Raw genomic sequence first — 24587 nt, forward strand, 5'->3', positions numbered from 1 at the left:
TTATTATTCAATTATTGCATAACTTTGTCAAACAAGTACAACAAGGTACACCAGGGTTTGTTTTACTTTGTATTTGCGTCATTATTTATTTACTTAAAAAACATATCTTAGACCCTATGCTAATTTGTGCTGCTCTTGGTAAGGGCTCGTTAAAGTTGTGCGTAGGACCTACGGTGTAGCCGCGATGGCGTAGGTTCTGCGTCGGTTTTCATTTATACTTTTGCGCCATCGTACACATGCGCAGACCATCAATAAAGAAGTTATCCCACAAACGAAGAAGAAACAGCAACTTGTTGTGTATTATTTGAGAAGACCAGCAGTGATAGAAGTAAATTAAAGCAACACTATGTAGTTTTATTTACTTTTAAATAATGTCTCTAAAATTATTTAAGTGATAGAACAACTTTTAACTGGACAAATTGTACTGTTGCTGCAACCTGAGCAGCCTCCTAGCTGCTACAAGCACACTCTGAAAGTGGCGGTGGAGGGTAGGAAACACAGCCTCGCCCCTCCCCCTGCCTGCAGAAGAGTGTCTGATACCAGGCACTGTTGCGCTTTTCAACCACATGGGGGAGCTGTAGTTCATTTGTACATGGAAACTACATAGTGTTGCTTTAACAGCGACTTTTGTTGCAGTTTGAGTTAAATCATTCCTCAACTTGGCTCATCTTTGTTTTCACCGTCGCAAACAGAAATACCTATGACGCAATTTTTTACCTGACGGGAGGGGTTCTGATGGACCAATCACAGCGCTTGCAGTCCGCGTAGAACTGACGCGATTTTAAAAATTTTGCGGGGTACACATCAGGCTACGGACAACCTACGCTGTAGAGCTTACACACGACTAAAAATTGGGCTGTAGACTGCATGGGTCATTATAGAAATTAGATTTTTGCGCCTGTGTTCTTTATCGTGCGCCTTGCCAGAAAATCACCTGCAGAAATGTCCACTCCCATCTGCACTTTTTTGAAATTGCGCTTTCACACATTTGCCCTTTTTAGTAAATCTGGCCCTTAGTATACGTGGATCCATGACTATGCAAATTAGTCCCCGCCTCTACTCAATCAGACCAGCTCAGACCATAGATATACATCTATATAGATTCTACATTCAAGAGTTTTAAGAGACATAGCTGCTAAGTCCTGTTTCACAATGCATACATATAAATATATATCATGATGTCATGATGTGATTGGTTACATGTTTGCGAGGTAGGAGGCGGTTTTAACCTGCATATGTTTTGTCTGTCTTTGGAAAAATAGTCAGCATTTGTGTTGAATAATGAATATGCAGATGGTTTGTCTTAAAGCACATTTAAAACACCATTCAGACATATTAACAACAATAAAAACTTGATTTTCACCACATGGGGACTTTAAATGAAGATAACCTCAAAAGCATTACTCTGACTGACTGAACTTTGAATTTTATCCACAATCATCATATAAAAATAGAAGTTCAGAAAATCTAAGCTTGGATACATATGGATGCAAGTTGTGTGTGTAGTATAATCACAGTAGTACATTCATAAAACATTTAGTATGCAAATTGCATTGGTTCTAGGAAACAGAATACATCCACGCTAGCAATGTTTTGACAACTTTCACAATTTCTTACTTTAACATAGCTTAAGCAAACAAAACTTGCTGTTTTTGACAGATACTTTCTTGACCCTTTTATTTTCTACCTCACAAGTCCCCTCCACCTTCCATTTTTCCTTCTCACACAGATTCCTTTCTTTACTCTCATCCTTTAAACCTCCATATTCCATCTTTAACCAAACTTCTTTACCATTAACCAAACATTATTACCATTGGGTGTTACTTTTTGCCAAAAGCACACAGTATTGAGATTTTATCTCATACTGATTCAATAGCACTCCATCTACTATCGCTCAAGCCTTCCAACTCCCATTGGGTTCCTGTCTTTTCTGTCCTGCTCATCCTCACTGCTGTTGTACCTCATCTTCATTGACGCCCTGGGCTTTTATCTCCTCAAGTACATTGTCAAGATAGCAGGGGTCTGGATAGCCATGTCCAGTAAGATTGGAGCCAAATTCTGTCTTGTGATGGATCTCATTCCAGATGACAGTTTCCGATTCTCCTGTGGTGCTGGAGGAGCCCACCGAGAAGATCAGCCTGCGATCCCACGCCACCAACAACATGCTTAACACCTAAGAATATGGTAGAATCAAATGGATATCATTAGAAATGTGAAATAACATAAATATAAACTGGTCAAGCATGAAGAAGCTAATTTTGTCAAGTTTACATGTCCTAGAATTAACATCTAAATCAACTGGCTCCAATGATCAGTGTGTTTTTCTTCTGCTGATCTAATGGAAAAACCCTGAAGGCATCTGTGATTAAATGCAGTAGAAACTGTACAGGAACTGTTTGTTGAGAGATCATACCTTGCGTCCTTTTTCATTATCTGGGATATAGCAATGACGAGGAAATCCTCTTGAATTGAAAGGCTTCCCTGGGTTTGGATGCCCAGGGCCCTAGAGAAAGAAAATGCTATTAAATATAACAACAAATACAAGTTTCGTCAAGTGGCCCAGTCAATGTTAAAGATATGAAGGTTATATTTGGATGATTTTATGTATAAAACAGCAAATTAAAAAAATATCTTAAGCAGGGTTTTCACAGACTGGGTCACATTCAATAATTGCAATTCTTACATGATTAAGTTAATGACACATGTACTAATCATACCTGTATGCCGGGCGGTATGTTGTAGATGATCCGGATGGTTTTGCAGTCTGGGTGTCCTGGCAGCGAATGAGGTATAACATGGTACTCCATCTTACCGGGTGGCTGGTTGCCTGTTTTTACTCCATAAATGGTCTTGCACGTGGGACACTGCATGCTGCCATCTTTATTGCCATTGGTGTACATGGCCACAAGGCACTGCTGATGATAAACATGCCCACATTTTGTCAGTCTTCCTACTGACTCTGTACGTGAAGCACTCGTCACACCTGGACCCTTGTAACCCGACGGCCCTCCCAGAGCTTCCATGCATATAGTGCAATCCTGAAAGAATAGACACAATGCTTATACAACACAACCAATAGCCTAAATTTTTTGTATTACTGCAGGAAGAGAGCAAAATGCAACTTTCATGTAAAGGGACCCGAGGCGTATGTAGATAAAACGGCTCATTCTAAGGTAATAAATACACCACTGATAGTATAGTTGTATAAAGTACATTATATTGCATTTCTGTCAAGAGATCCTTCTAAAAGTTACACAATGCATCTTTAAGAGAAATGAAGAAATGTTCAAAGTAAATAAATAGGCAGTGTATCCTTTATATTAGCCGCCTACTCGCAAATCACCTAGTTTTAAGGCCAGTTACATACAGTATAAATCACAGAGGAAGTTCTAGATCGCATAGAAATAATGAGGATGTCTTACTTCTTCTGGTGGATTCCTGACCTTCTGCAAATAACTTTTCACCACCTCCTCTGGTGTTCCACCTGAAAAAACACCAACTAGGTTTAACTGCATAACATCCATATTTGAGTATGTCTGTAAGATGATGTACCCAAGGATTCTTACCTTGGCGGGCTTGTTTCTTGGTGGTCTTGCGGCAAAAGTGTCCAATGCCAGGAACTGGTTTGATGTCACTCTTACTGACAGGTGGGGGATGTAAAACTTGTTTAGGTAAGCGTGTCAAGCATACGGGTAGTCCAGCTGCACTCATCAGAATGCCAGTAATACCTGTAATACATCATAATGTCTATGTTTTAAAGCAAAACTTGTGAATAATGTAGTTTCATGTTGTCAGTTTAATAATTAATTATTGTTCATTAAGGGTGGCTCTGATTTTCCTACCAGCTAGAGCCAGATGAACAGGACCGGAGTCATTAAGGTTCTTCACGGGAACTGTTGGCACCCTAGGAAATCAACAACAACAATATAACTCATCCTACAAGTTTTACTAATTAGTTCAGACATGTATTTTGTAGTATTTTTAAGTGGTATAATGGTTGAAGTGGCACACCTAGAGTTATTATGAATTAGAGAGAGACTGTTACACATTACAGACAAATTATAATCACATGTCATTTTGACAACATGAATCATAACATGAACGTAAAGTGTTTTGCTTTTATAATGTAACTAAACTGTGCATTTATTATATTACTTGGGCATACAAATCATAAACGCGAACAATTCCTTAATAATTTTCTTCCCAATATTTCTTTATACTCTACTTGCTGTCCCAGTGACAGGGGACTTTACATTACAGCTTTGCCTTTTGTAAATCTTGAGTCAGCTTGAGCTTTGCTCGTTCAGTGCAATAGATTTTGGAAAATATATGGTTTATTAATAATTATAGAAAAGAGCCAGTTGTTATCGCAATAGAAACCGCAGGCACGCTGAAACTGCACGCGAGCTTTAGCGCGGTAGCGCTCACGGCCATTCTCCGTTCGACTCGGGTTTTACACACAATCAGGGCATGAAATTAACACCCGACCACGCGCCAAATGCGGGTGGATTTTGCAATTGGCGGGTAACACTGTCAATCTACCAGCCACATTGGCGGGTAGCCAATGCGAATCAGTGATGCGCGGGTCATTTTATAAACAACCCACTCCCGACAGACATTTTCAACTAACGCGCCCGCAATTGTTCAAAATAGTTTTTAAACTCGACCGAATGACCGCGGCCAGAATATCATTAAAATATTTTTGAATGACTCGTAACCGGCACCCGCTCATTTCTTATCAACCTGCGCATATCACCGATGCAAATTGAGTGATTCATTGAGAGGATGCGACTGCTGTTTCGCAACGTTCATGCGATTGGAAAGAAGATGAGGCACTTCTCTGACTACGTTTGGATGTGCGAGTAAGTATTAAACTGTTGGTGAGATGGGATGAGAATGTAATGCTGACATAGGCTACAGTATAATCACAGTTCCACAGATGTGTAGTGCTACTGTGGCGGATCAGAACTCTTGATGTGTAAACTTTAGAGAGAGTTGCGCTACTGTGCTTTATACTGTAGTACATTAACATACATTTTGCGAATAGAGTAATGAAAAACAACGTATGTGCGGCGTTTATGTGCGCAGTTTGTGCCCCCTCCGTCTCTGTATGCGTGCGCGGGTTTTAGGGCACTCAATAGGGCACATCGGAGAGACGCGTTCCTAAAAGCAAGCGTACATAAACTCTTTCTGCTCTTGACAGGGCACATATAAACAAAATTATTTCATCAGTATTCTTTTTCTAATAAAATATTTCTTTATGTCTTAAGTGTATGTATTAGAGAGTCAAAAACCAGTCTGTGCTGGTCTTAAAGAGACAGTAACCTCAATTAACCTACTTAAGTCTGTGTCATTAATTTTAATCAAACAACCTAAGACAAAGAGAAATTCACTTTTGTATCTCTAAAAATATATATATATTGAATTCATACAAAAAAGACAGTGTTATCATTCACTATTCAGGCAAAAAAAAAAAAATGGCTGGTAAAGTGTCTCTGTGGCAGGTGGATTTCTAAATCCACCTGCCACAGTGGCTGGTGGTCAAAAATGTAAACTTCAGGCCCTGCACACAATATTAATCAGACTTGGTACCCGAAGTAATTTAACTTTGACTGACCCGGACCCGACTGACCATTTCAAATACAAACCCGGAACCATACGGTCCGCGGGTGCTCCGTGAAGTCCTTTAATGTTAAAACTCTGCTCAAGTTCAGAAACATGAAGGATACAATGTGACACGAGCTTGTTCGCGTCGCATCCCAATTCATTGTGAAACAGAGAGCACGTGAACTTATACACCGAACTCATCATTTCGCACACAAAATGTCATTATTAAAGAGTGTCATTATCACAGAAAAACAAAAAAGATAAAATTTGATGCCAGATATACTTTACTGTATACGTTACATTATTAATATGCTCGCTTACACGGTTTTTTATCCTTAGCCGCTATATTCTACTTCTTATACTATGTATTGATTTTCAATGTTCTCCTCTACATCTACTCATGTAAAGCTGCTTTGCAACAATTAACAATTGTGAAAAGCGCTATATAAATAAAATTGAATTGAATTGAATTGAATTGAATACTTGGGCACTTGTTAATATAACTGGGCAGCGCGCCCATAAAGTCAATGTGTGGTAAAGACTGACAAGAGTGTGCAGGCGTCAGAGTGAATACGACTGAGATAAACTCATTTCAGGACAATAGTAACACGGCATTACAAAAAAAATGTATGAATCGATTTTTATTATGCTATGAATCGATTCGGAATCGGCAAAGCTTGAATCGCGATTCACATGTGAATCGATTTTTTTGCACACCCCTAGTTGCAGACGCCTACTTTAAATGATTATCTATGGATAGTGTTGTGCGTTATGCAAGCTGTTTATGCTCGCAGAACCCCATTGCCCACATGCCACAGCATGCGTTTATGAGGGAGATTTTAAATGGAAATCGATCAAAATTGAGTCACAACCTCGAATAAAAAAATGGAATCGTCGATGCTGCTACAGCCAGTCAAAAGATAGCATGGCAGATGCAGGAGACACACCACGCAAGCTGCTCATTACATGGGAAACAAAAAAACAGCCAGCGCCTCCCGCCTTCAGCTGAACTCAATCAGAACAGAGCATGCACTAGTGCAGAACGGCGTTGTTAAAGTTTCAAAACACTTATTTCAGTTGCTTAAGAGTTATGAAAACAGAATTTAAACATGACTTATAGTGGTATAGTCTCACAATCTCATCTGACGGTAACAAAGCATGTTTTTTTATCACATATGTGCGTGTACCATATTTTTCCACTGGCAGCACGACTACAGATGCAGGGCATCTCTGGGTTTAAGGTCAGATATTATATTTCATAAAAGTCTAGTCTAAAAATGGCATAGCAATTTTTGTGCTTTCAAAAAAATGTAAAAAACAAGAATCGCAGCGGATCATGACCTTAGAATCGTGACACCCCTAGTAACATATAACTGTACCTGTGCATATACATGCACTCAATGTAAAGGGCTCCAGACTAACTTTTTTCACTAGGAGCACAGTGGCCCCAACTGAAAATTTTAGGGGCGCAACCAAAAAAAATGTAGAGGCACACAACGTAAATCAAATAATGACATTTCTACAAATTTCCACTGTATTACTAATAAATACTTTGATGATAGATGCAGAAAGTACAATGTGCTGTTTCAAATTCAGTGTCACATCACAAAAAAAAGGTCAAATTTACTGGTTGCACATGTGCGACGATGTAAAATTCAGTGGCACACTCTCAAATTTTGGTGGCAAATTGCTACCATTTGGTTGTCAGTCTAGAGCCCTGATGTACATTGTAAATTGTAACATATTTTCTAGGGATGCACCGATAGGATTTTTTGGGCCCATACCGATTTAAACAGACAACTTCTGGCCGATACCGATGCCGATACCGATATTAACCACTTGTATACAACACTATAAAGCTGGTCTATAAGCTAGTTTATTTCTGCATCAAATTATTTTTACTGAACATGGATTGGATCAAATTAACATTTAACTGACCAACATAATAAGAGAGGCACAAATTAAGCAAAAACTAATATAATAAGACAGCATGACAACCTTCAAAGGTGGTTTTTGCTATTCAGCATTTATTTTATTAACAACATTAACTCATTTTTTTTTTTACATATAATGGATTTCTTTATGCAGTTAATTAATAAACAATCGGTATCGGCCTTTCCTGTGCTATTGCCGATGGTTTCAAATTCATCAAAAATCGGCCGATAAATATCGGCGGCCGATACATCGGTGCATCACTAATATTTTCTCCTAACATTGTACACTTTGGGGCTGTTTACACTTGGTATTAAGATGTGTTTTCCTCGATAAGATCACAAGTGGACGAGAGAGACACATCACATTTACACCTGGTATTTAAATCCGTCTCTTTTGTCCACTTTTGACCGCTTCTGCCCTGAATACTGTGAGGGGGTGGTCTGTCGAGACTGTGGGCGAGTCCCTCTTGTCATTTAAACGCGAGCAGGAGTAATGACGAGTTTATATGGACGCAAACTAATATTATGTCAGAATCCGCTGCTTGTGTTGTAAGTAAACATGCTGCACAGTGTTTTCTACATGTATATGTTAGAGCTTTCTCTGATATTTCAGCGCAATTGATGAAATAAGATCGCACAACTTTCACACGCTTGCAAAATGAAACTACGCAGAGATCAGCCACTTTCGTTTTATTAATGAAATGCTAAAATTACTGTACACCGTGTGTTTGTGCCAGAAGTCAGAAATGACGTAAAACATTGTGCTCAGTACCTCAGATTAGATAAATGGGTGGAGAGAAGGCAGTCTCCTGTGGCTATTCAAACACATTCAACCACATGTGGGTTTACACTACAAAAGCAATCTGATCGAAAGGATTTTCGACTACCTCTGAATATGGTTGAAAGTGGTCGAAAGTGGACAAGCTCAAAAAGTTTTGAACACCTGGCATTAATGTCGTCCACTTGTGATCCATTCGACGAAAAAGCATGTCAATGCCAAGTGTAAACAGCCTCTTTGTCTTCAACAAATGTTATTTTCACATGAAAGTGAGAACTGAAAGTATGATTAAGTGGTTAAGAGGTTAAAAAAGGGGACATGCTTAAAATGATGACATGATTGTTACTAATGCATTTTGGTCAATAACCGCTATCACTGCACTAGTTTTAATTTCTTTGCTTGTTTTGTTCTGCTTTCCATTGAAATGCTAAGAGTTTGTAAGGGTGTCTGATATGGGAGGGTAGAAGGTTGCTCAGCTAATGGGGAAGCTTTTGACCTTTAATGACCCTTGATCTTACCACTACAACAGACTTGTCTTTTTCTTTACTCTCACACACATGCTCAGCAACTGCTGCTCTCTCTCTCTCTCTCTCTCTCTCTCTTTCCAGATGGCTTTAAGACACAATGTACTATTAGATAGGCTTGCAGCAGACAAACCATTTAATATGCTCTTTTGAATCTGAAACACACATGTGTGCCACAACACCTTTAATAGACTAAAGCTGCTTGCTAAACATTCGAATCACATCTATCATTACAAATCTGCATGTAAATTACTTATAAAAAATACAAAAGGGCATGTTCCTGTTAAAAAAACAGAATTAACATGAATGAAATTTGACAAAATGTTGCAATCGTTGCGTAAGACACCAAAAACTGTGTCTGTATTAATGCTATGTCAAGCCCTAACTATGCATACAGCTCAAACAATTTCTACACCGCACACCTCATAAAACGGACAGAATTTTACAACTGAAATCGTCAAAACCTTCTGCTTATAATTTCAATCAATTCTTAGACTCTCACGCAGACACAAACACACACAGTCTACTAGGGTAAATGCTTCAGATGGGGCAGCATTGTGTTGCTAATGCAGACGAGTCCTTGTCATTTCAACAAAGGTTGCTGCAGAAGCCCAGTGTGAACGCAAGATTACCACTGAGAGCTTAGGGGAAAAAACACAGAAACGGCTATATGCACGAGAGGGGGGCATTCTGTCCCCAGATGGCCATCAAATAGCGCAGACGGGGGTAATTTAGCGGAGTAAGAAACGTGAGAAACACACTCCCACGCAACGAAGAAATAAAACAAGCACACAAAGATTAAGGAGGTTAGATGTTGTGGTCCAAAAGAACTTCACATTGAAAATCTGTCATTTAGTACCAGATTAAACTTAAACTGAGAAAAAAGTGAAATGAATGAATCTGGGACAAGAGGAATGATCTGGTTTTGAGCAAGCTTGTATATCTTATCCTGACCAAAAGGGAAGCATTCAAAATTGAATACGATAAATTACTATATTAAATTCACTCTTTCGTTCATATTGCATTGCTGATATCAAAGAAAAATGGTAAACAGAAAAGGTAAATAGAAGTCTGGATTATTAAGTGACAAAATTTAGTAATTTTTTTTAAGTAATAGTAAACTCTGTATGTTGAGTAGTAGGGCTGTAACGATTAATCGTCCAAAATCGCGCTTTGTAAATGAATGAATTTTAATAAATTACAGTGAAATCCCAGCACATCCAAAAGCCAGAGGGCGCTCTCGAGAAGAAACTCCATTTGTGCCACAGAAGTACCACCATACGCTATTCCAGGAAATGTCTATAAGAATTTTTATATCACCGTTCTTCAAATTGTTTCAGGTATTTTCATGATAATAAAGGATATGTTGAATGATTTTGTTTAACGAGTGTTGCTTTTTTAAATGCACGTTTATGAACGACTCAGACTCGAAATGATTTTAGATTGAAACGCCGTAGTAGGCCTACATGCACAAGCTGCGCATGAAACACAGAATCGCAGCCTTGTGATTCAGAATCGATTTTAGACAGATTTGTGTTTTTGTCGAACACATTTTTACGAAGTCTGTGTGTTCAGGACCTTGAGATATCATTGTTGTGTGTAAACAAAATGAATCAAGATTACAATTGCAGGTGAAACAAATACATAATCGCCCAAAACCTCTATCACAACTGTCCAATTGTACTTATTTCTGTACATTTCGGCAGTATGTTTGGGTATCATATACAGTGACGTATCAGAGATTTTTAAAATTAATAAGTTGAGGTGGCGTTTAGCAATTCGTTTTAAATTTTTTACTGAAAACATAACTCCCATAATTATTTGTCATTATTACACGGCTCTCTGGAATGCTTGATTCTGATTGGTCAGTTGAGACATTTGCAGGTTCGTTCTTTTCAAATAATAACCGCTCCAAAATAATAACGCATAGCCGGACTACTTGCACGAGTAAAATCGCTCCGCGCCAATAAAGATTACTGTCTGTTTGGCGCCATCTTGTGACAAACACGACAAGACACAGACAGCTTACTGAGACTGAACTTGACAAAATAGAGCATGACAGCTACAAAGCCAACACACAAAAAAATACAGAATGGGCATTAAAACTTCTCAAAGACTGGTTAAAGATAAAAAAATGGAGACAGACAAGTATGAAGCAGAGGATCTTAATAAGGTATTCGCGTCGGGTCCTGATCACACTGTCGGGGCTTATTTCCCAATAACTAACGGCTGCCTCTACATTATCCCTTACTTAACATTATTTTACTTAGTATATTACTATACCACGCGCATCACGTCAGTAATGCTGGTTCCTTGATTAGTATTAAATTGCCAACAGCTGCTTTCAGATTGCGCGACATTAACTGCACAGAGCCGTTGTTCCCTGACAAGCTGGGCCATATCGCAGGCGATACGTCCGCGATAATTAATGTGAAATTGCCCTGATTGTCAGTGAACTACGGCTCTGTGTAGTTAAAGCTGCTCCATCTGAAAACAGCTGATGGCAATTTAACACTTATTAGGGATGCTCATATCAGTTAATTTTCCCGACCGACAACCGTAGCTTCTAAACCGAACATTAACCGTTAACTGATAAGATTTTAATATGAAATTGTCATTGAGTAAAAATACAGTTGACGGTTGTCTGTGAACTAGTAAAAACAAAACATTTAATTTGAACATGCAAACAGCAGCCACAGATCAACAACAGAACCAGGTTTCTTACATTATCAGATATTCACGCAACATTACCTTATTAAAAAGCACGCGATCGGTCCAGTAGATTAATATCCAAAGGACAGATTGTCTCCGTTTCATCTACCACAGTGGTCATTTCTAAAGCAGGACGCTTTTCAGAAAGTTTTGGTTTTGCATCGTCTTTGGTTTTGCGTCGTGCAAACAGCAGCCACAGATCAACAACAGAACCAGGATTCATACATTATCAGATATTCACGCAACATACCTTGTTAAAAAGCACGCGATCGGTCCAGTGGATTAATATCCAAATGGCAGATTGTCTCCGTTTCATCTACCACAGTGGTCATTTCTAAAGCAGGACGCTTTTCAGAAAGTTTTGGTTTTGCGTCGTCTTTCTCCGTTTGTCCAAAAAGAGCTAGATGTTTATGGTTAGGGTCAGAGGCCATCAGCCAACGTCTGTCCGGATGTGCGCAGACGGACCGCGTCATCTTGCGCGGACACGCGCGCGTCTCCGTTCAGCTTCCAAACACGCATACAAATGATTTCTCATACAAATGATTACTTTATCAGACCGTCAGGGCAGCAATCATTTGTGTCATTTACAGGACATTCACAAATTAAAGATAGAAAAGTGGCGAAATGTCTGTCGGCTCATGACGACACACACCATGTATTAACAAATATTTTTTATTTTAACTGATAATGTTAATCGGTCATAATGTCTTACCTTCGGTTAACGGTTAAACGGTCAATGTGAACATCCCTAACACTTATCATCAAGGAACCGGCATTACTGACGAGATGCGCGTGACAAACACATGCGATTTATCATGCAGCCCTAATCCAGTCGCACATGTGCGACCAGTAAATTTGACCTTTTTTTGTGATGTGACACTGAATTTAAAACAGCACATTGTACTTTCTGCATCTATCATCAAAGTATTTATTAGTAATACAGTGTATTACTTAGTAGAAATGTGAATATTTGGTTAGCATGTTGATTTACGATATGTGCCCCTAAATTTTCTGGTTGTGCCCCTAAAATTTTCAGTTGGGGGCCACTGTGCTCCTAGTGAAAAAAGTTAGTCTGGAGCCCTAAATATCACTGTGAATAATCGACAATTATGATTTTTCATAATCGTGCACCCCTAAACAGCATAAAAAGTTTTGCTGCACTACTCTAGACGCTATCCAAATTATCAGAGAGTTAGATAAAAAGCAAAAAAAGTCTTAACAAAACAACACAATTGTATTTACACATTAGTCTTGATATTGAGGAACTTTCCAAGAAAAAGTGAAAATAGCTTTTCTCACCCAGAAGCAATAAGCGCCTGTGACTGTGCCCTTGCGATTTTTTGCAAAGCAGGCTGGCTAAGCCCTGCCAGACTGGCACGAGATGGTATAGGGGCAGCATAGGCAGCAGAGCGTTGTTGGGGTAACGTTGAAGAAGTTGTGGACGATGTGGTACTTGACACGTTGACGAGTGTGGCAGTTGGCACCAATGCTACTGAAGACGCTGTGTTTTGTGTGGATGAAGAATGCTGATTGGAAAATGACAAAGCAGGAGTCGAGGCTAAAGGTGGAGGCAAATGGCAGCTAGATGACATTGAGAGAGTGGCAGTGTCCGGAGTAAGATGGGAAAATGAATGGGAAAAATCGCTAGACTTCTTGGTTTTTCCAGAAGGGGAGTAGCTTAATGGCAAACCATCTGGTAGTGCATGAGAATACGAATTTAAAACAGACAAAGATTTTGAGTTTTTTGGAAGCGTCCCAAAACTGGGTTTAGGTTTCGTTGCATGAGGTTTGCGTCCTAGCGTTTGTGTTGCTGTGGCATTCGCCTTTATACTCATCACCAGCATGCACTGCTGGCACGCACACGGTTGTCCAACAGGGGCGAGGGATGACACTGAAAGTGTCCCGCTAGGGTAAACCATACTTCCTTTTCTACTCAGGGTAGACCCAGAAATGCCTATCCCAAGAAGGGCACCGGTAGAGCCCCCACCTGATGTAACTCCTCTAAGCGTCCTTTCAGTTTTTGAGCCAGTACTCCAAGCCTGTGTAGATTTGGGCAGTGTCCCACAGATAAATGGATATGGCATGTCAGAGCGTTTCTGGATGCGCCGTTTCCGTTGCGTTTGCTTGTTAAACTGGGTCATGTTCTGAAAGTCCACGAGGTAGCAATAGCCCAAAGTTGTCAGGTCCAACCAGGGTTTCTGTTGATCTTGTGCTGCTTGCAAGGCAATGTTTACCTCCATGTCATACATGGTCCAGGAACCAGAGTCATTTTCCCACTCCCATATCCAACCTTGGCCTGGTGCTGTGGTGGGGTCATAGAAACTCCTTCGCACTGGTCTTATTGTACCTGAAGGAGGTAAACAGAAACATTATTAACTAAATAATAAATAACGTGTGCAGATACATTCCAAAGAAATATGTCACCCTGCCAGTAAAATCCAGGTTAAAGTCTCATAATCTAAATATGTGATAAGGAGCATCAAAGTTTGATTCACAGAATGTTCTTTACATTATTATTTGACAAAGAGTAGTCTTAATCACACTTTCTAGTTTATAATGTAACAAATCAATCCTACTGGTATTACTGGTTTAATAATCACGTGTACTCATGTACTCTGATGAATCCATTCACATTGTTTGTGATACTTAGCCTCCCTTAAACAAGCCGAATGACTATTGTTATGCATACTTTGAACTGAATCTATTCATCAGAATAGACATTTAGTTCACTCTTAGACACAGAAAAGACATTAAGTTCATTCTTCCCATGAGAATGAATCTGCTGGGTCCAGATCAAGTTCTGAAGCTATTTAGGGAAGCACTTTTCAATCAAACTGGGTGTACCTGGGTGCAACATACACAACATTCACTTAGCTTAAGGCATAGCAGCAGTGCACATAATACAAGTAGAAATTATTAGTTACAAAGTATTCGATACACACACAAATAATCCAAAGGCATACTTAAGACAAATTGCTGACAAAAATGCCATCATGTTATCCTCTTATATGGGCTTCCAAATGGAAAAGCCCCCAAAAGCACATACAATTATCATTAAAGTAATCCCAATGACTCGAGGTTATCTTCTAATAACTAATTTTTAGCTTATTAAGCAAATTAACACATATGGAGGTATGCTGATAACTTTAACACTCGGTTGTTTCTGTGACGAAGCGCATACATTATAATTAGTCATGAGACATGCGAGAATAAATACGACAAAATTATTGTTTATATTTTTGAAAATAACTCAATGCTAAACGTTTCATGTCACAAACATAACATGTAGCTTCAGAAAACATGTATTAACTCATTGGAGTCGTGGATGTAGCAGCTATTTTTTTAAGCTTTACCATTTTAAGCAAATTACGGCAATTTAACATTAAATTATAAATCATATTCATATGGAATGGCATGAGGGTGAGTAATTTATGAAAGAATCTTCATGTTTGTATGAATTTGCATGATGTTAATAAAATTAAAATGAAATGTATTCAAATTATAAAGGGTGTTCCAAAAAAATAGGTGAAAGAAATTGTTTCGTGTGCTTTAATTACTCTTCAACTGTGTCTCACCTTATTTGCCCTGCCCCATACCAGAAACAACTGTCTCCGCCCAGCTTTTTGTATCCATACTGACGTTCTTTTATGAATAGACAACAATAATGCATGCTTGCCTCCCTTCCTTGCACTCTAAAAAATGCTGGGTTGTTCCAACCCATTTTCGGGTCAAGTACGGGCAAACCCAACCCGTTTGGTCAAATTAACCTTGATTTTTCTAGGTTATTTTTAGTCCAGTGGATAGGGTTGTGTATATTTAAAGGGAAAGTTCACCCAAAAATAAAATTAGCTGTTTATTTACTCACCTGCAGACTGTCCGATGTTTGCCACAACCACCAAACACCACAAGAACATCATGCTGTACAATGTTCAATTAAGAAAAATCAATCGATTGGCTTCACAAGATGTCAATATGTCACCATTATGTCACCAGGAGTCATGGGGATTGCTTTTGCATTGGATTTATATACTTTTTGAACTAAATATAAATGCATTATATGAATTACAGAGCACTGTGGGTTTCTGCAAATGATATTCTTTATTGTGCTATTGAAGAAAAAGGCCAATATATCAGATGGCCTGAGGGTAAATAAACAGCATTTTTATTTGTGGGTGAACAATCCCTTTAAGAGATGAGTTAGTTGTTGAGTTAGGGTGATCTTAAAAAGGATGTGGAAATCAAATTTAGCTATTTTGACATAAAACGGGTCACTGCACAAAAGGACATTAGTTCTTTGGTAGAGATTCTGGTTTTCGTGGCTGCTGAAGTCACAAAATAAAGTTTGTATAGATAAAACTAAATAATATTTTGACTCCTCTGCACACTGCAGACACAGCAACAGATGGCCATGTCCACAATCACATGCCAGCCATTTAGGTTTGCATGCTTGTGCAAGTATGTGTGGGAGTAAAAGTTGTCCCTCAGTAGATCATAAACTGTGAAACTGGGTTAAGGATCCCAGGACCTCTGCAACAGCAGCACAAAGCCCTACAGCAGGTGAACGGGGTCTATCCATCTGCTCTATTGTCGCTGGCTCTTTGCCTCCATTGAGGCCCCCGTTTTTATTTCCCTTTCCTTCCCAAAGGAAAAAAATTGCTTTTTCTATTTTTCCTGTTTAAACATTTTAATTTTTTAAATATACCACAGAAAGAGTTAAGATCACACAATATTGCATTAAAGTAGGTTACCAAAATTATCTAATCATTGACTTCAATTACCAATGGTGGATGCATATAATGTAACTAGTCATCATGAGACATACAAAAACCAATGCAATCTGAAGTTTTCTCATTGTGACACAGTTTTTGGTTTCAATTTTGATGAGATGCGCTTAAAATATTGTTTTTTTTCTCAATACATTTAATAAACGTATGGTGGTGAGGGGATTGCTTAAATAATGGACTTAATGATGGATGGATAATCTTCTGTATTGTCTTTAACATGTTGGTTCCCATGAAAAGACAGTGACTGCATATTTTTTATAAAATATTTTTTGTTGTTAGATGAAGAATATACTTCATTTTGGCTCTATTATAACTTCAAAAATGAGAATGAATTAACTGTTAGACCAGCGCTTTAGTTACTAGATAATCCGCCTCTGTAGAAAATGTATGCTATGTATTTTATACTTGCATACTTTTAGACTAATTATTAGGGATGCACCGATAGGATTTTTTTGGGCCGATACCGATTTAAACAGACAACTTCTGGCCGATACCGATATTAAACACTTGTATACAATACTATACAGTTGGTCTATTAGCTAGTTTATTTCTGCATCAAATAATTTTTAGTGAACATGGATTTGATCTAATTAACATTCAACTGACCAACATAATTAGAGAGGCACAAATTAAGCTAAAACAAATATAATAAGACAGCATGACAACCTTCAAAGGTGGTTTTTGCTATTCAGCATTTATTTTATTAACAACATTAACTCATTTTTTACATATAATGGAAAAAAAATTATGCAGTTAATTAATAAACAAAATCTGTATCGGCCTCTCTCGTGCTATTGCCGATTTCAAATTCATCAAAAATCGGCGGATAAATATCGGCGGCCGATACATCGGTGCATTACTACTTATTATAATTAATGTCATTTCAACTGTCTTTGTTTATTTTTTATTTTCTAAGGTTATGGCCTTTCATAAACAATTTAAACAGTGCACTGCAAAAGGGAAAATTTAGCAAAATGAGCAACAATAAAAACTGCAGTTTATGTGAGTGTTTATGAAAGTGAGCGAAACCACCAGAAACCATTCACAAAATGGTGAGCCAGAGGCAATACAACAAATCTGAACATTCCCTTTACTCTTTAGCCCAACCATGTGAGAGTCATTGGATCAGGAGAAACACAATCCAGCCTTGTATGTGTGTGTGTGTCCAGTCTGAAAACAGAATAACTGACGGCCCCAGGGGCCAGAGTGGATGAAACTTCACAGCCTGTTGCACAATCACAACCACTCCCCTTTCCCTAACTCCTCTATCCATCTTAACAGTTTCGTTCTTTCACCTAGAAGTGTGCTTAATTCCCTGAGTAGTACATAATGGAATGTGAGTTTGTGTAAAAAGTAACTTTGCAGGTTCCTGGGACAAGTCCTGACAAAGTAGGGTTGTCACAAACATCCCTAAAACCTTACTGTCAGTGTGTCATAAACACAGTTCTAGTAGTTCAAGCTTTGCCCTAAAGGATTCATTTTCCCAAACATAAAAATCCAGTTTTTTTTCTAACCCTGACGTCATTCCACTACTCTGTATGTGATCAACGCATCAGGGTGGATCTGTCTTGTACATTGACATGACAGTTAGAAGTACATCCTAGACGTCATACAAATGTCTTCTGAACAAGTAATATACGGCAGGTAAAATAAGTATTGAACGTGTCACTGTTTTTTTAGTATATTTATTTCTAAAGCTGCTATTGACATGACATATTCACCAGATGTTGGTAACAACCATCAAGAAATCAACCCATAGATGTCCAAAAGTTATGTGTAATCATGTAAAATGACACAAGCAGAAGTAATTAGACCCTGAAGGATAAGGTCTAAAAAGCCATGGAAAGCCAAGGCAGTCAGTAATAAAAAAGCAATCCTGACCCTTGTCAGTGTAAATAGTAACAGCTGGTTCAGTCACTGATGGTCTATAAAACAGTGTCTAATTACCAGGGTGTCATGCAAGAAACATCTCATGATGAGTTAACAAGGGCTGCAGGATTCTTGCTAAACGTGAATTCTCTATGGACAATGAGATCATGATTCTCTCACACGATTCTCATTTTTTCAACAACAATGTTTTTTTAATGTCTTAAAAGTCTCTTTTCCTTATTTTAGACAACTTAAGATTAAGATATGGGGCTCTATCATACACCCGGCGCAATGCAGCGCAATGCGCGACGCAAGTGTCTTTTGCTAGTTTCCACCCTGCGCAATTATCATTTTCATGTTTAGCGACACATTGTTTAAATAGCAAATGCAGTTGCGCCCCCTTTTGCGCCCATGGGCATTCGGGTCTGAAAATGAGGTGTGATCAGGTGCATTGTTGGCGCCTTGCTATTTTGAGGCAACTAAAATAGACTACGCCATTGAACAACAAAAACCTGCTCTAAAGTCTAAAGTCAATGGCGCAATATGTTTTTTGTTATTTAAAGAGCGCATTAGTAATATGCGCCTATAAACGGGACGACAACGCGGGTTTACTTATCACATACATGAATGCGCAGCAGCACAAACACGCTTTTAAATATGAAAGATTAAAGGATTTAATGTAAAAGATTATTATTGAGTCTCTTGGATATAAATGAGGACTAATTATGAGACGTTAGAAGACGCCAAGAGCTGCTTCACCTGTAGCCTGGTAAGTAAATAAATGCTTTGCTTTAAACAAATGCATCTGTTTTTAAATGCTTTTTTTAAATGCTACCTCATGGATTTATTGTATATGATGACTCTGTACCTGTGGATATGGTGAGATGAGAAACATTTTTAAGTAATGCTTAAAAAAACTCATGAAGCTGTCAGAGTGCTGAAACGTGCGGAGAACTGTTTGTAAATTCTTTATCTCCTGTTTGTTACAAATAAAGTATTTTTAGAGTACAAACCTTTTCTTACATACATTATTTTTTGATGATATTGGATAGCCATATATTTAAAGCAATTAAAAGCCTGCTTTTTACTTGCATGACTAAAAGAAAACAATTTCAATACAAGTGAAAAACAACATAATTATTTAACATTAATCTTAAACTGGGGATCTTCTTCCTCAGCTTAATTTTTCAGTTTACAAAGTCCGTCATCTAAATAGGGATTAGACATAGCACCAGCGCAAGTGGCTTTTAAAGGGGATGAGAGCTGAGACTCTAATTGGTTTATTGCACGTTATGCCCAAAAATACTCCCATTACTCATTGAAAAATAGGACCAACCCTTTTCGACCATGCGCTTGGCGCACAAACCATTTTTCCCGTCGTTAAATTAGCAAAAGTGGATTCGGACACGCCCATTTAGATGTTGCGCTGTGCGCTTTAGACTAAGCGCTTAGATTGTTAAAATAGGGCCCTTGCTGTTAAACATAAACAATGTTGACATTAATGAATAAAAATAATTAAAATAAATAGCACCAGTGCTTTTGTACACTCAAACTGGCCAACCATAAAACTTTAAAAACACGAACCCTTTAAACACTTAACGATCAATATTTTGAGGCATCAGAGAGAAACACTGGGCATGTTACAATGTTCCCCTCATGCTAAAACCCTTTCTGATGGGGAACTTGTGGCAGTGATACAGAGGGCATTTGGGTTTATTTTTTGAAGAATTGATGCACATTTTTTGAACTTGAAGGAGTGGACCCTGTAACTTTACATTTGCTTAACTTAACCTCCAATTTTTTAGTTGCTTGCACCATAATACTTAATTCTATGTAACTTGAACCTGCGGTACACAAATGTGGACAATTACAGTGCTTCATGTCCAATTAAAAATATTTGGTTATTATATTTATTTTTTCAAAACCAATATTGTTACATCTTCACTCTCTCCCCACCAGGATTTTCTGCAATGGTGCTTGTTTTTCCTCTTTTGTGTGAAAATTGCTGCTCCAAATCCACCAAGTAAACCGACTGTGTTTAGGTCTGCCGCAAAACGCAAATGAGGAAGAGAGAGGAGAAAAACGATCGGGTCTGATTAGTGAATGAATAGGGTTTGGGCTTACGCTGTGTGAATGTGAGCAAGTTTGACTGAAATAGCATCCTGGATTGTAATGTAAATACGTAAACATGTGAATGGAGCATCTGTATACAGGGTATAAATATATGCAAGTGAATCACCATCATTTAGAAAGAAGATCTCATTTATGTATAAATTGAGATCGTTATTCTTTTTTTTTTCAATTAATCGTGCAGCCTAGAGTAAACCCAAATCCAAACACACAGCCAGGAAAACTCAACTGGTTTCAGAGAAAGAAAATAAAGCTGCTAGAATGGCACAGCCAATCACATGACTTGAATCCAACTGAAAATCTATGGAAAAAAACTAAAGATCAGAGTTCATAGAAGAGGCCCACAGAACCTTGAAGATTTGAAGATTGTTTGTGTGAAGAATGGGTCAAAATCACACCCGAGCAATGCATGCAACTAGTTTCTCCATAAAGAAGGTTAGCGCTGGGCGGTTCACCGTTTCATACCGAATACCGTTTTTTTTTTTTGTTATAATATTAAATTTTACTATACCCCAATACTAGTGGTAGCTACTTAGGGCAGCATTTTGGGGGGGTGGCAAAAATTGGAATGTGCCACTGTATTTTTATCACTCATTTGCACGACTCGACTCGTCAATAGTTTTATGTTACCATGCGCTTAGTTAATCTACCGATGGGTTTACACAGCCCTGCATTAAGTCGAACACAGAGTCAACCATAAGAAGATAATTTTACATGTTTCTCAGTCACACTAACTCTAACATGCGGGAGGGTAGAGTTAGCCACTAGGGGTGGACATCGCTTGGACCCTCATGAATCGATCCAGAATCGATTCTTAGGGTCCTGATTCGATTCAGAATCGATTCTTGACATACTAATTTGCATATCTGTGACGTCATTAGTAATCATTACATCACATTTGCTCTCAAAGCCAGGTTAATGTTTGTGCTTTTGCTTCTAGTCTCTGAACTGTCATATACTGTACTTTAATGCAACTAAGGGATAAATAATGTCATTCTTATATACATATACGCCCACGTCCGAATCGCGATTCATGTAAGAATCGATTTTTTTGTCCCACCCCTATTAGCCACGCCCACTTATTTGCATTCCGCGAATAGAAAAACTGTTACGTCTGACATTTTATTCCGCGATAACGGAATATACCGTCATACCGCCCAGCCCTAATGGTTACTACATTTTTACTATAGTAAAAGCATGGTTCATTTTCATTGGGGTATTTTTTGAGTACAAAATACGTTAAACAATAGTTATACTATAAACTTTAAATATTTTGACTTTAAAATAAGTAGCTTTCGTTACACATATTGCACATGAACGTCAGAACCAGCTGCCTCACAAACGACCTGCGTTTGGTTCTACGACGACGCCTGTTCACTCCTCTATTTGGTAGAACACATTGTAAAATGTATTGTTAAAAAAAACAATGAGAAAAAAAGATGGGAATGGTAAATAAAATTATATTGGACATAAGAATGAATGAAATATTGTTAACAGTCGTGGTGTGCGTAACTAGGCAACCACGTTTTCGTTCACGTTTCATGACTTCATTTGAAGTATGTCCCAGAACGTGCATACTCTTTTGCTACACACTCAAAAGTATGTACGTTTTCCTCACAAAAACAGTACATACTTTTAGGTCGTAGTATAAGTAGGCGAATTGGGACTCAGCAGTAGTCTACGCCATCGCAGCTACACTGTAGGACCTTCGCACAACTATAATGAGCCCTAATTATGAATGGTTTTGTGGTCCAAGGTCACATGAGTGATACTTGCAGATGTAAACACTTCATTCAAAACTGCTGAATGCTTGCTACAAAACTATGTTTACAGAACATACTGACTAAACACTTTTACAAAACTTGCCTGTTAACTTGTTTACCACTGAGTGGTTAATAAATAGTTCTTATACATATAAGATCTTTATTTCTTCATTTTCTGCCTTAAATTGCACCGTTACTTTGCTACGACTGACCAACATATTCATTGTTAAATCATTGTTTAAATAGTTAAATCTCATTTTTTGTTAAGGTTTTACTGACCATCAATTGATTTGTTATATCAGGTTAAGCACTGGTCACAAAATATTCACACATGAAAAACACTACAGTACGGAATTTACTATATTAAAATATTGTACATTGACGTATACTGTTGTATACAGCAATTTTAAAACTTTGTCTCTTAAATATTTAATTGCTTAGTAATTAACTACTGTAGTATATTTATTATACATCTAGTGTTCTTGAACCTCACCACAGTATTAGGATTTTTTTCACTTTTCTAGTTTAATATCGTTAACTATTCATTGTACTACAGTCACTTGTTATATGTTCATCTTACCCGTGTCTTGTCTGAACTGATGCATGGACTGTAAATCGATGATGTAGGGCGACAGGCGGTTGTCAGCTTGGCCTAGGACGATGCTGCCGCCGCGGGGATCGCTTCGTATCACCTCCTCTATGTGACGAGACACCGCCGGGCTGTACGGCTGCCAGCGCCCGTGCTCGCTGAGCCATTCCCACACGACCACAGCTGAGGCCAGTAACATCGCGTCCCTGGAAGTACAGAAAACTATTACTTTTCTCTTCGCAACCGGACTTTTGAGATGGCTGAAGATGAGAGTAGCTTATGTTAACACGGTACCACAAACAATACTCATACTGGTATGCAAGACATCGCTAGCTAACTACAAACCATCGATACATTAAGCCAAAGTACTTAAGTCATGCATGAAAGTATAAAAAGTAGTATACTCACATTTATTTAGAGAAAATATGACGGGAGAGATCGCGGCATCAGGGCAGAAATCTCCGTATCGCTTCCATGACTGGGCACAAGAAGTCCCAACAACTCCGTACGAGTAAAACTCTCAGACGGTCTTAATTATTTAAATAATCGGCGTTTACATATCTATCTTGTACTTCTTAACTCTCGGCTTAGTATCGTTACTTTATTGCGAAATGAGGTGTGATTTATCCAAAATCATGTAAGCTTCGAGTCAATGTGTTTTCGCGAAGCGCTCGTGGTTTGCCGTGCATCGCTCTGAATTGAAAAGTGACACGCAACACCCCCCGCGACCAAAACCTGTTGGATTGGTCATGTTATTTCATGTAGTTTGGATGGTGAACAAATAACGACAGTTAAACGATGAAATCTGTGTATTGCCCACAAAGAAATTCAAGTTGACTCTCACTTGTTGAATAAAACTTGTAATCATTTGTCAAAGCTGGATTACATACAACAATGCAAACCAGAAATGTGGAGTTTTATTTATTTTATTTTAGTCCTATACATTTTAATAAAAGAACATGCCTGATCATAAATCCCATGTACGATTCAAGTCGTGTTAAAATAAGGCACAAACATGCAGTGATTGTAAACAATATGTAGAGATGAGAAAAATATATTACAATCCCATGAGTTTTTAAGATAACGCCCCAAGGTGACACTGATGATCATCTGTCAGTACATATTTTATATTCCTTCAGCGCCATCTATCGTCTTTAGAGATAAAGGCCTCTCCAAGGGGTTTTGCGCTGACGTCATCATTCGAAGGAGTGCCACTCACCCAAAGATCCTCTTTGTAATAAAAATAAAAAAAACGATCCTCTTGTAATCGACGCCTTCACGTACTGTGTTCTGTTTTTCAGACAAGAGTTTTAAAGGGCACTGGCTGATGTAATAATTTAAAAAATACAATTGCAAACTATAAAACGCATCTTTTATGTCTCACTACAGTATATATCAAAACATTAGGTTGTAAATTATTAAAACTAAGCGGTATACTATTTAACAGAAACATAAATAAACGCCCTTATGTTTTTATGTATTTTTGTCTTGTTAAAATGTATGGTATATGTAGCATGATATGCACGCTGCGTGGTCAAGTTGAGTTGTTGGTTTCTATCAAGTGGAATTGAATAAGACAAAACGGATGTCAGGCCCCAGCGAGATTTGAACTCGCGACCCCTGGTTTACAAGACCAGTGCTCTAACCCCTGAGCTATGGAGCCGTGTACAGTAAACCCTGACATGTGGTTTTTTACAGTTACAAACTGTACAGTAACAAATATTTATCTTCTACTCTTTTCTGCTTCTTATTGTAACCTGCTCATGGTTAACATAATAATTAAATGAATAGATTTCTCTACTACTTTACTTGGTTACTTTTACTATACCCAACCTATAATGAGATTGTCTGTTTTTGTTGCAAATTTATAATGTTTACACGCAAACTCATTTTCGAA

At 38.2% G+C, this 24587-nt stretch overlaps 1 protein-coding gene and 1 non-coding gene across 2 annotated transcripts; both read right to left on the minus strand.

The window, feature by feature from the left end:
• LOC135785890 (E3 ubiquitin-protein ligase DTX4-like) lies at positions 1 to 23396 on the minus strand. The gene is made up of 9 exons (XM_065295520.2): positions 23099 to 23396; positions 22682 to 22896; positions 12855 to 13902; positions 3843 to 3904; positions 3567 to 3728; positions 3423 to 3484; positions 2718 to 3038; positions 2414 to 2503; positions 1 to 2173 (listed from the first exon to the last, which is right to left on the minus strand). Coding segments are annotated over exons 1-9 (2190 nt in total). The 5' UTR covers positions 23101 to 23396; the 3' UTR covers positions 1 to 1945.
• An 884-nt stretch (positions 23397 to 24280) lies between these two features.
• trnat-ugu (transfer RNA threonine (anticodon UGU)) lies at positions 24281 to 24353 on the minus strand. Its single transcript has one exon. It is a non-coding gene; the product is annotated as a tRNA-Thr (tRNA).
• Between the last annotated feature and the right edge of the window lie 234 nt (positions 24354 to 24587).

Source organism: Paramisgurnus dabryanus, chromosome 4, assembly GCF_030506205.2.
Source record: "Paramisgurnus dabryanus chromosome 4, PD_genome_1.1, whole genome shotgun sequence".
Taxonomy (NCBI): domain Eukaryota; kingdom Metazoa; phylum Chordata; class Actinopteri; order Cypriniformes; family Cobitidae; genus Paramisgurnus; species Paramisgurnus dabryanus.

Bases quoted from the DNA above. Each gene is read 5' to 3' on its own strand.
- LOC135785890 (XM_065295520.2), bottom strand. The intron at 3,729-3,842 runs GTAGGAAAATCA...GATGTATTACAG, and splicing joins TGTTCATCTGGCTCTAGCTG to GTATTACTGGCATTCTGATG. The intron at 3,039-3,422 runs GTAAGACATCCT...CTATTCTTTCAG, and splicing joins TCAGGAATCCACCAGAAGAA to GATTGCACTATATGCATGGA.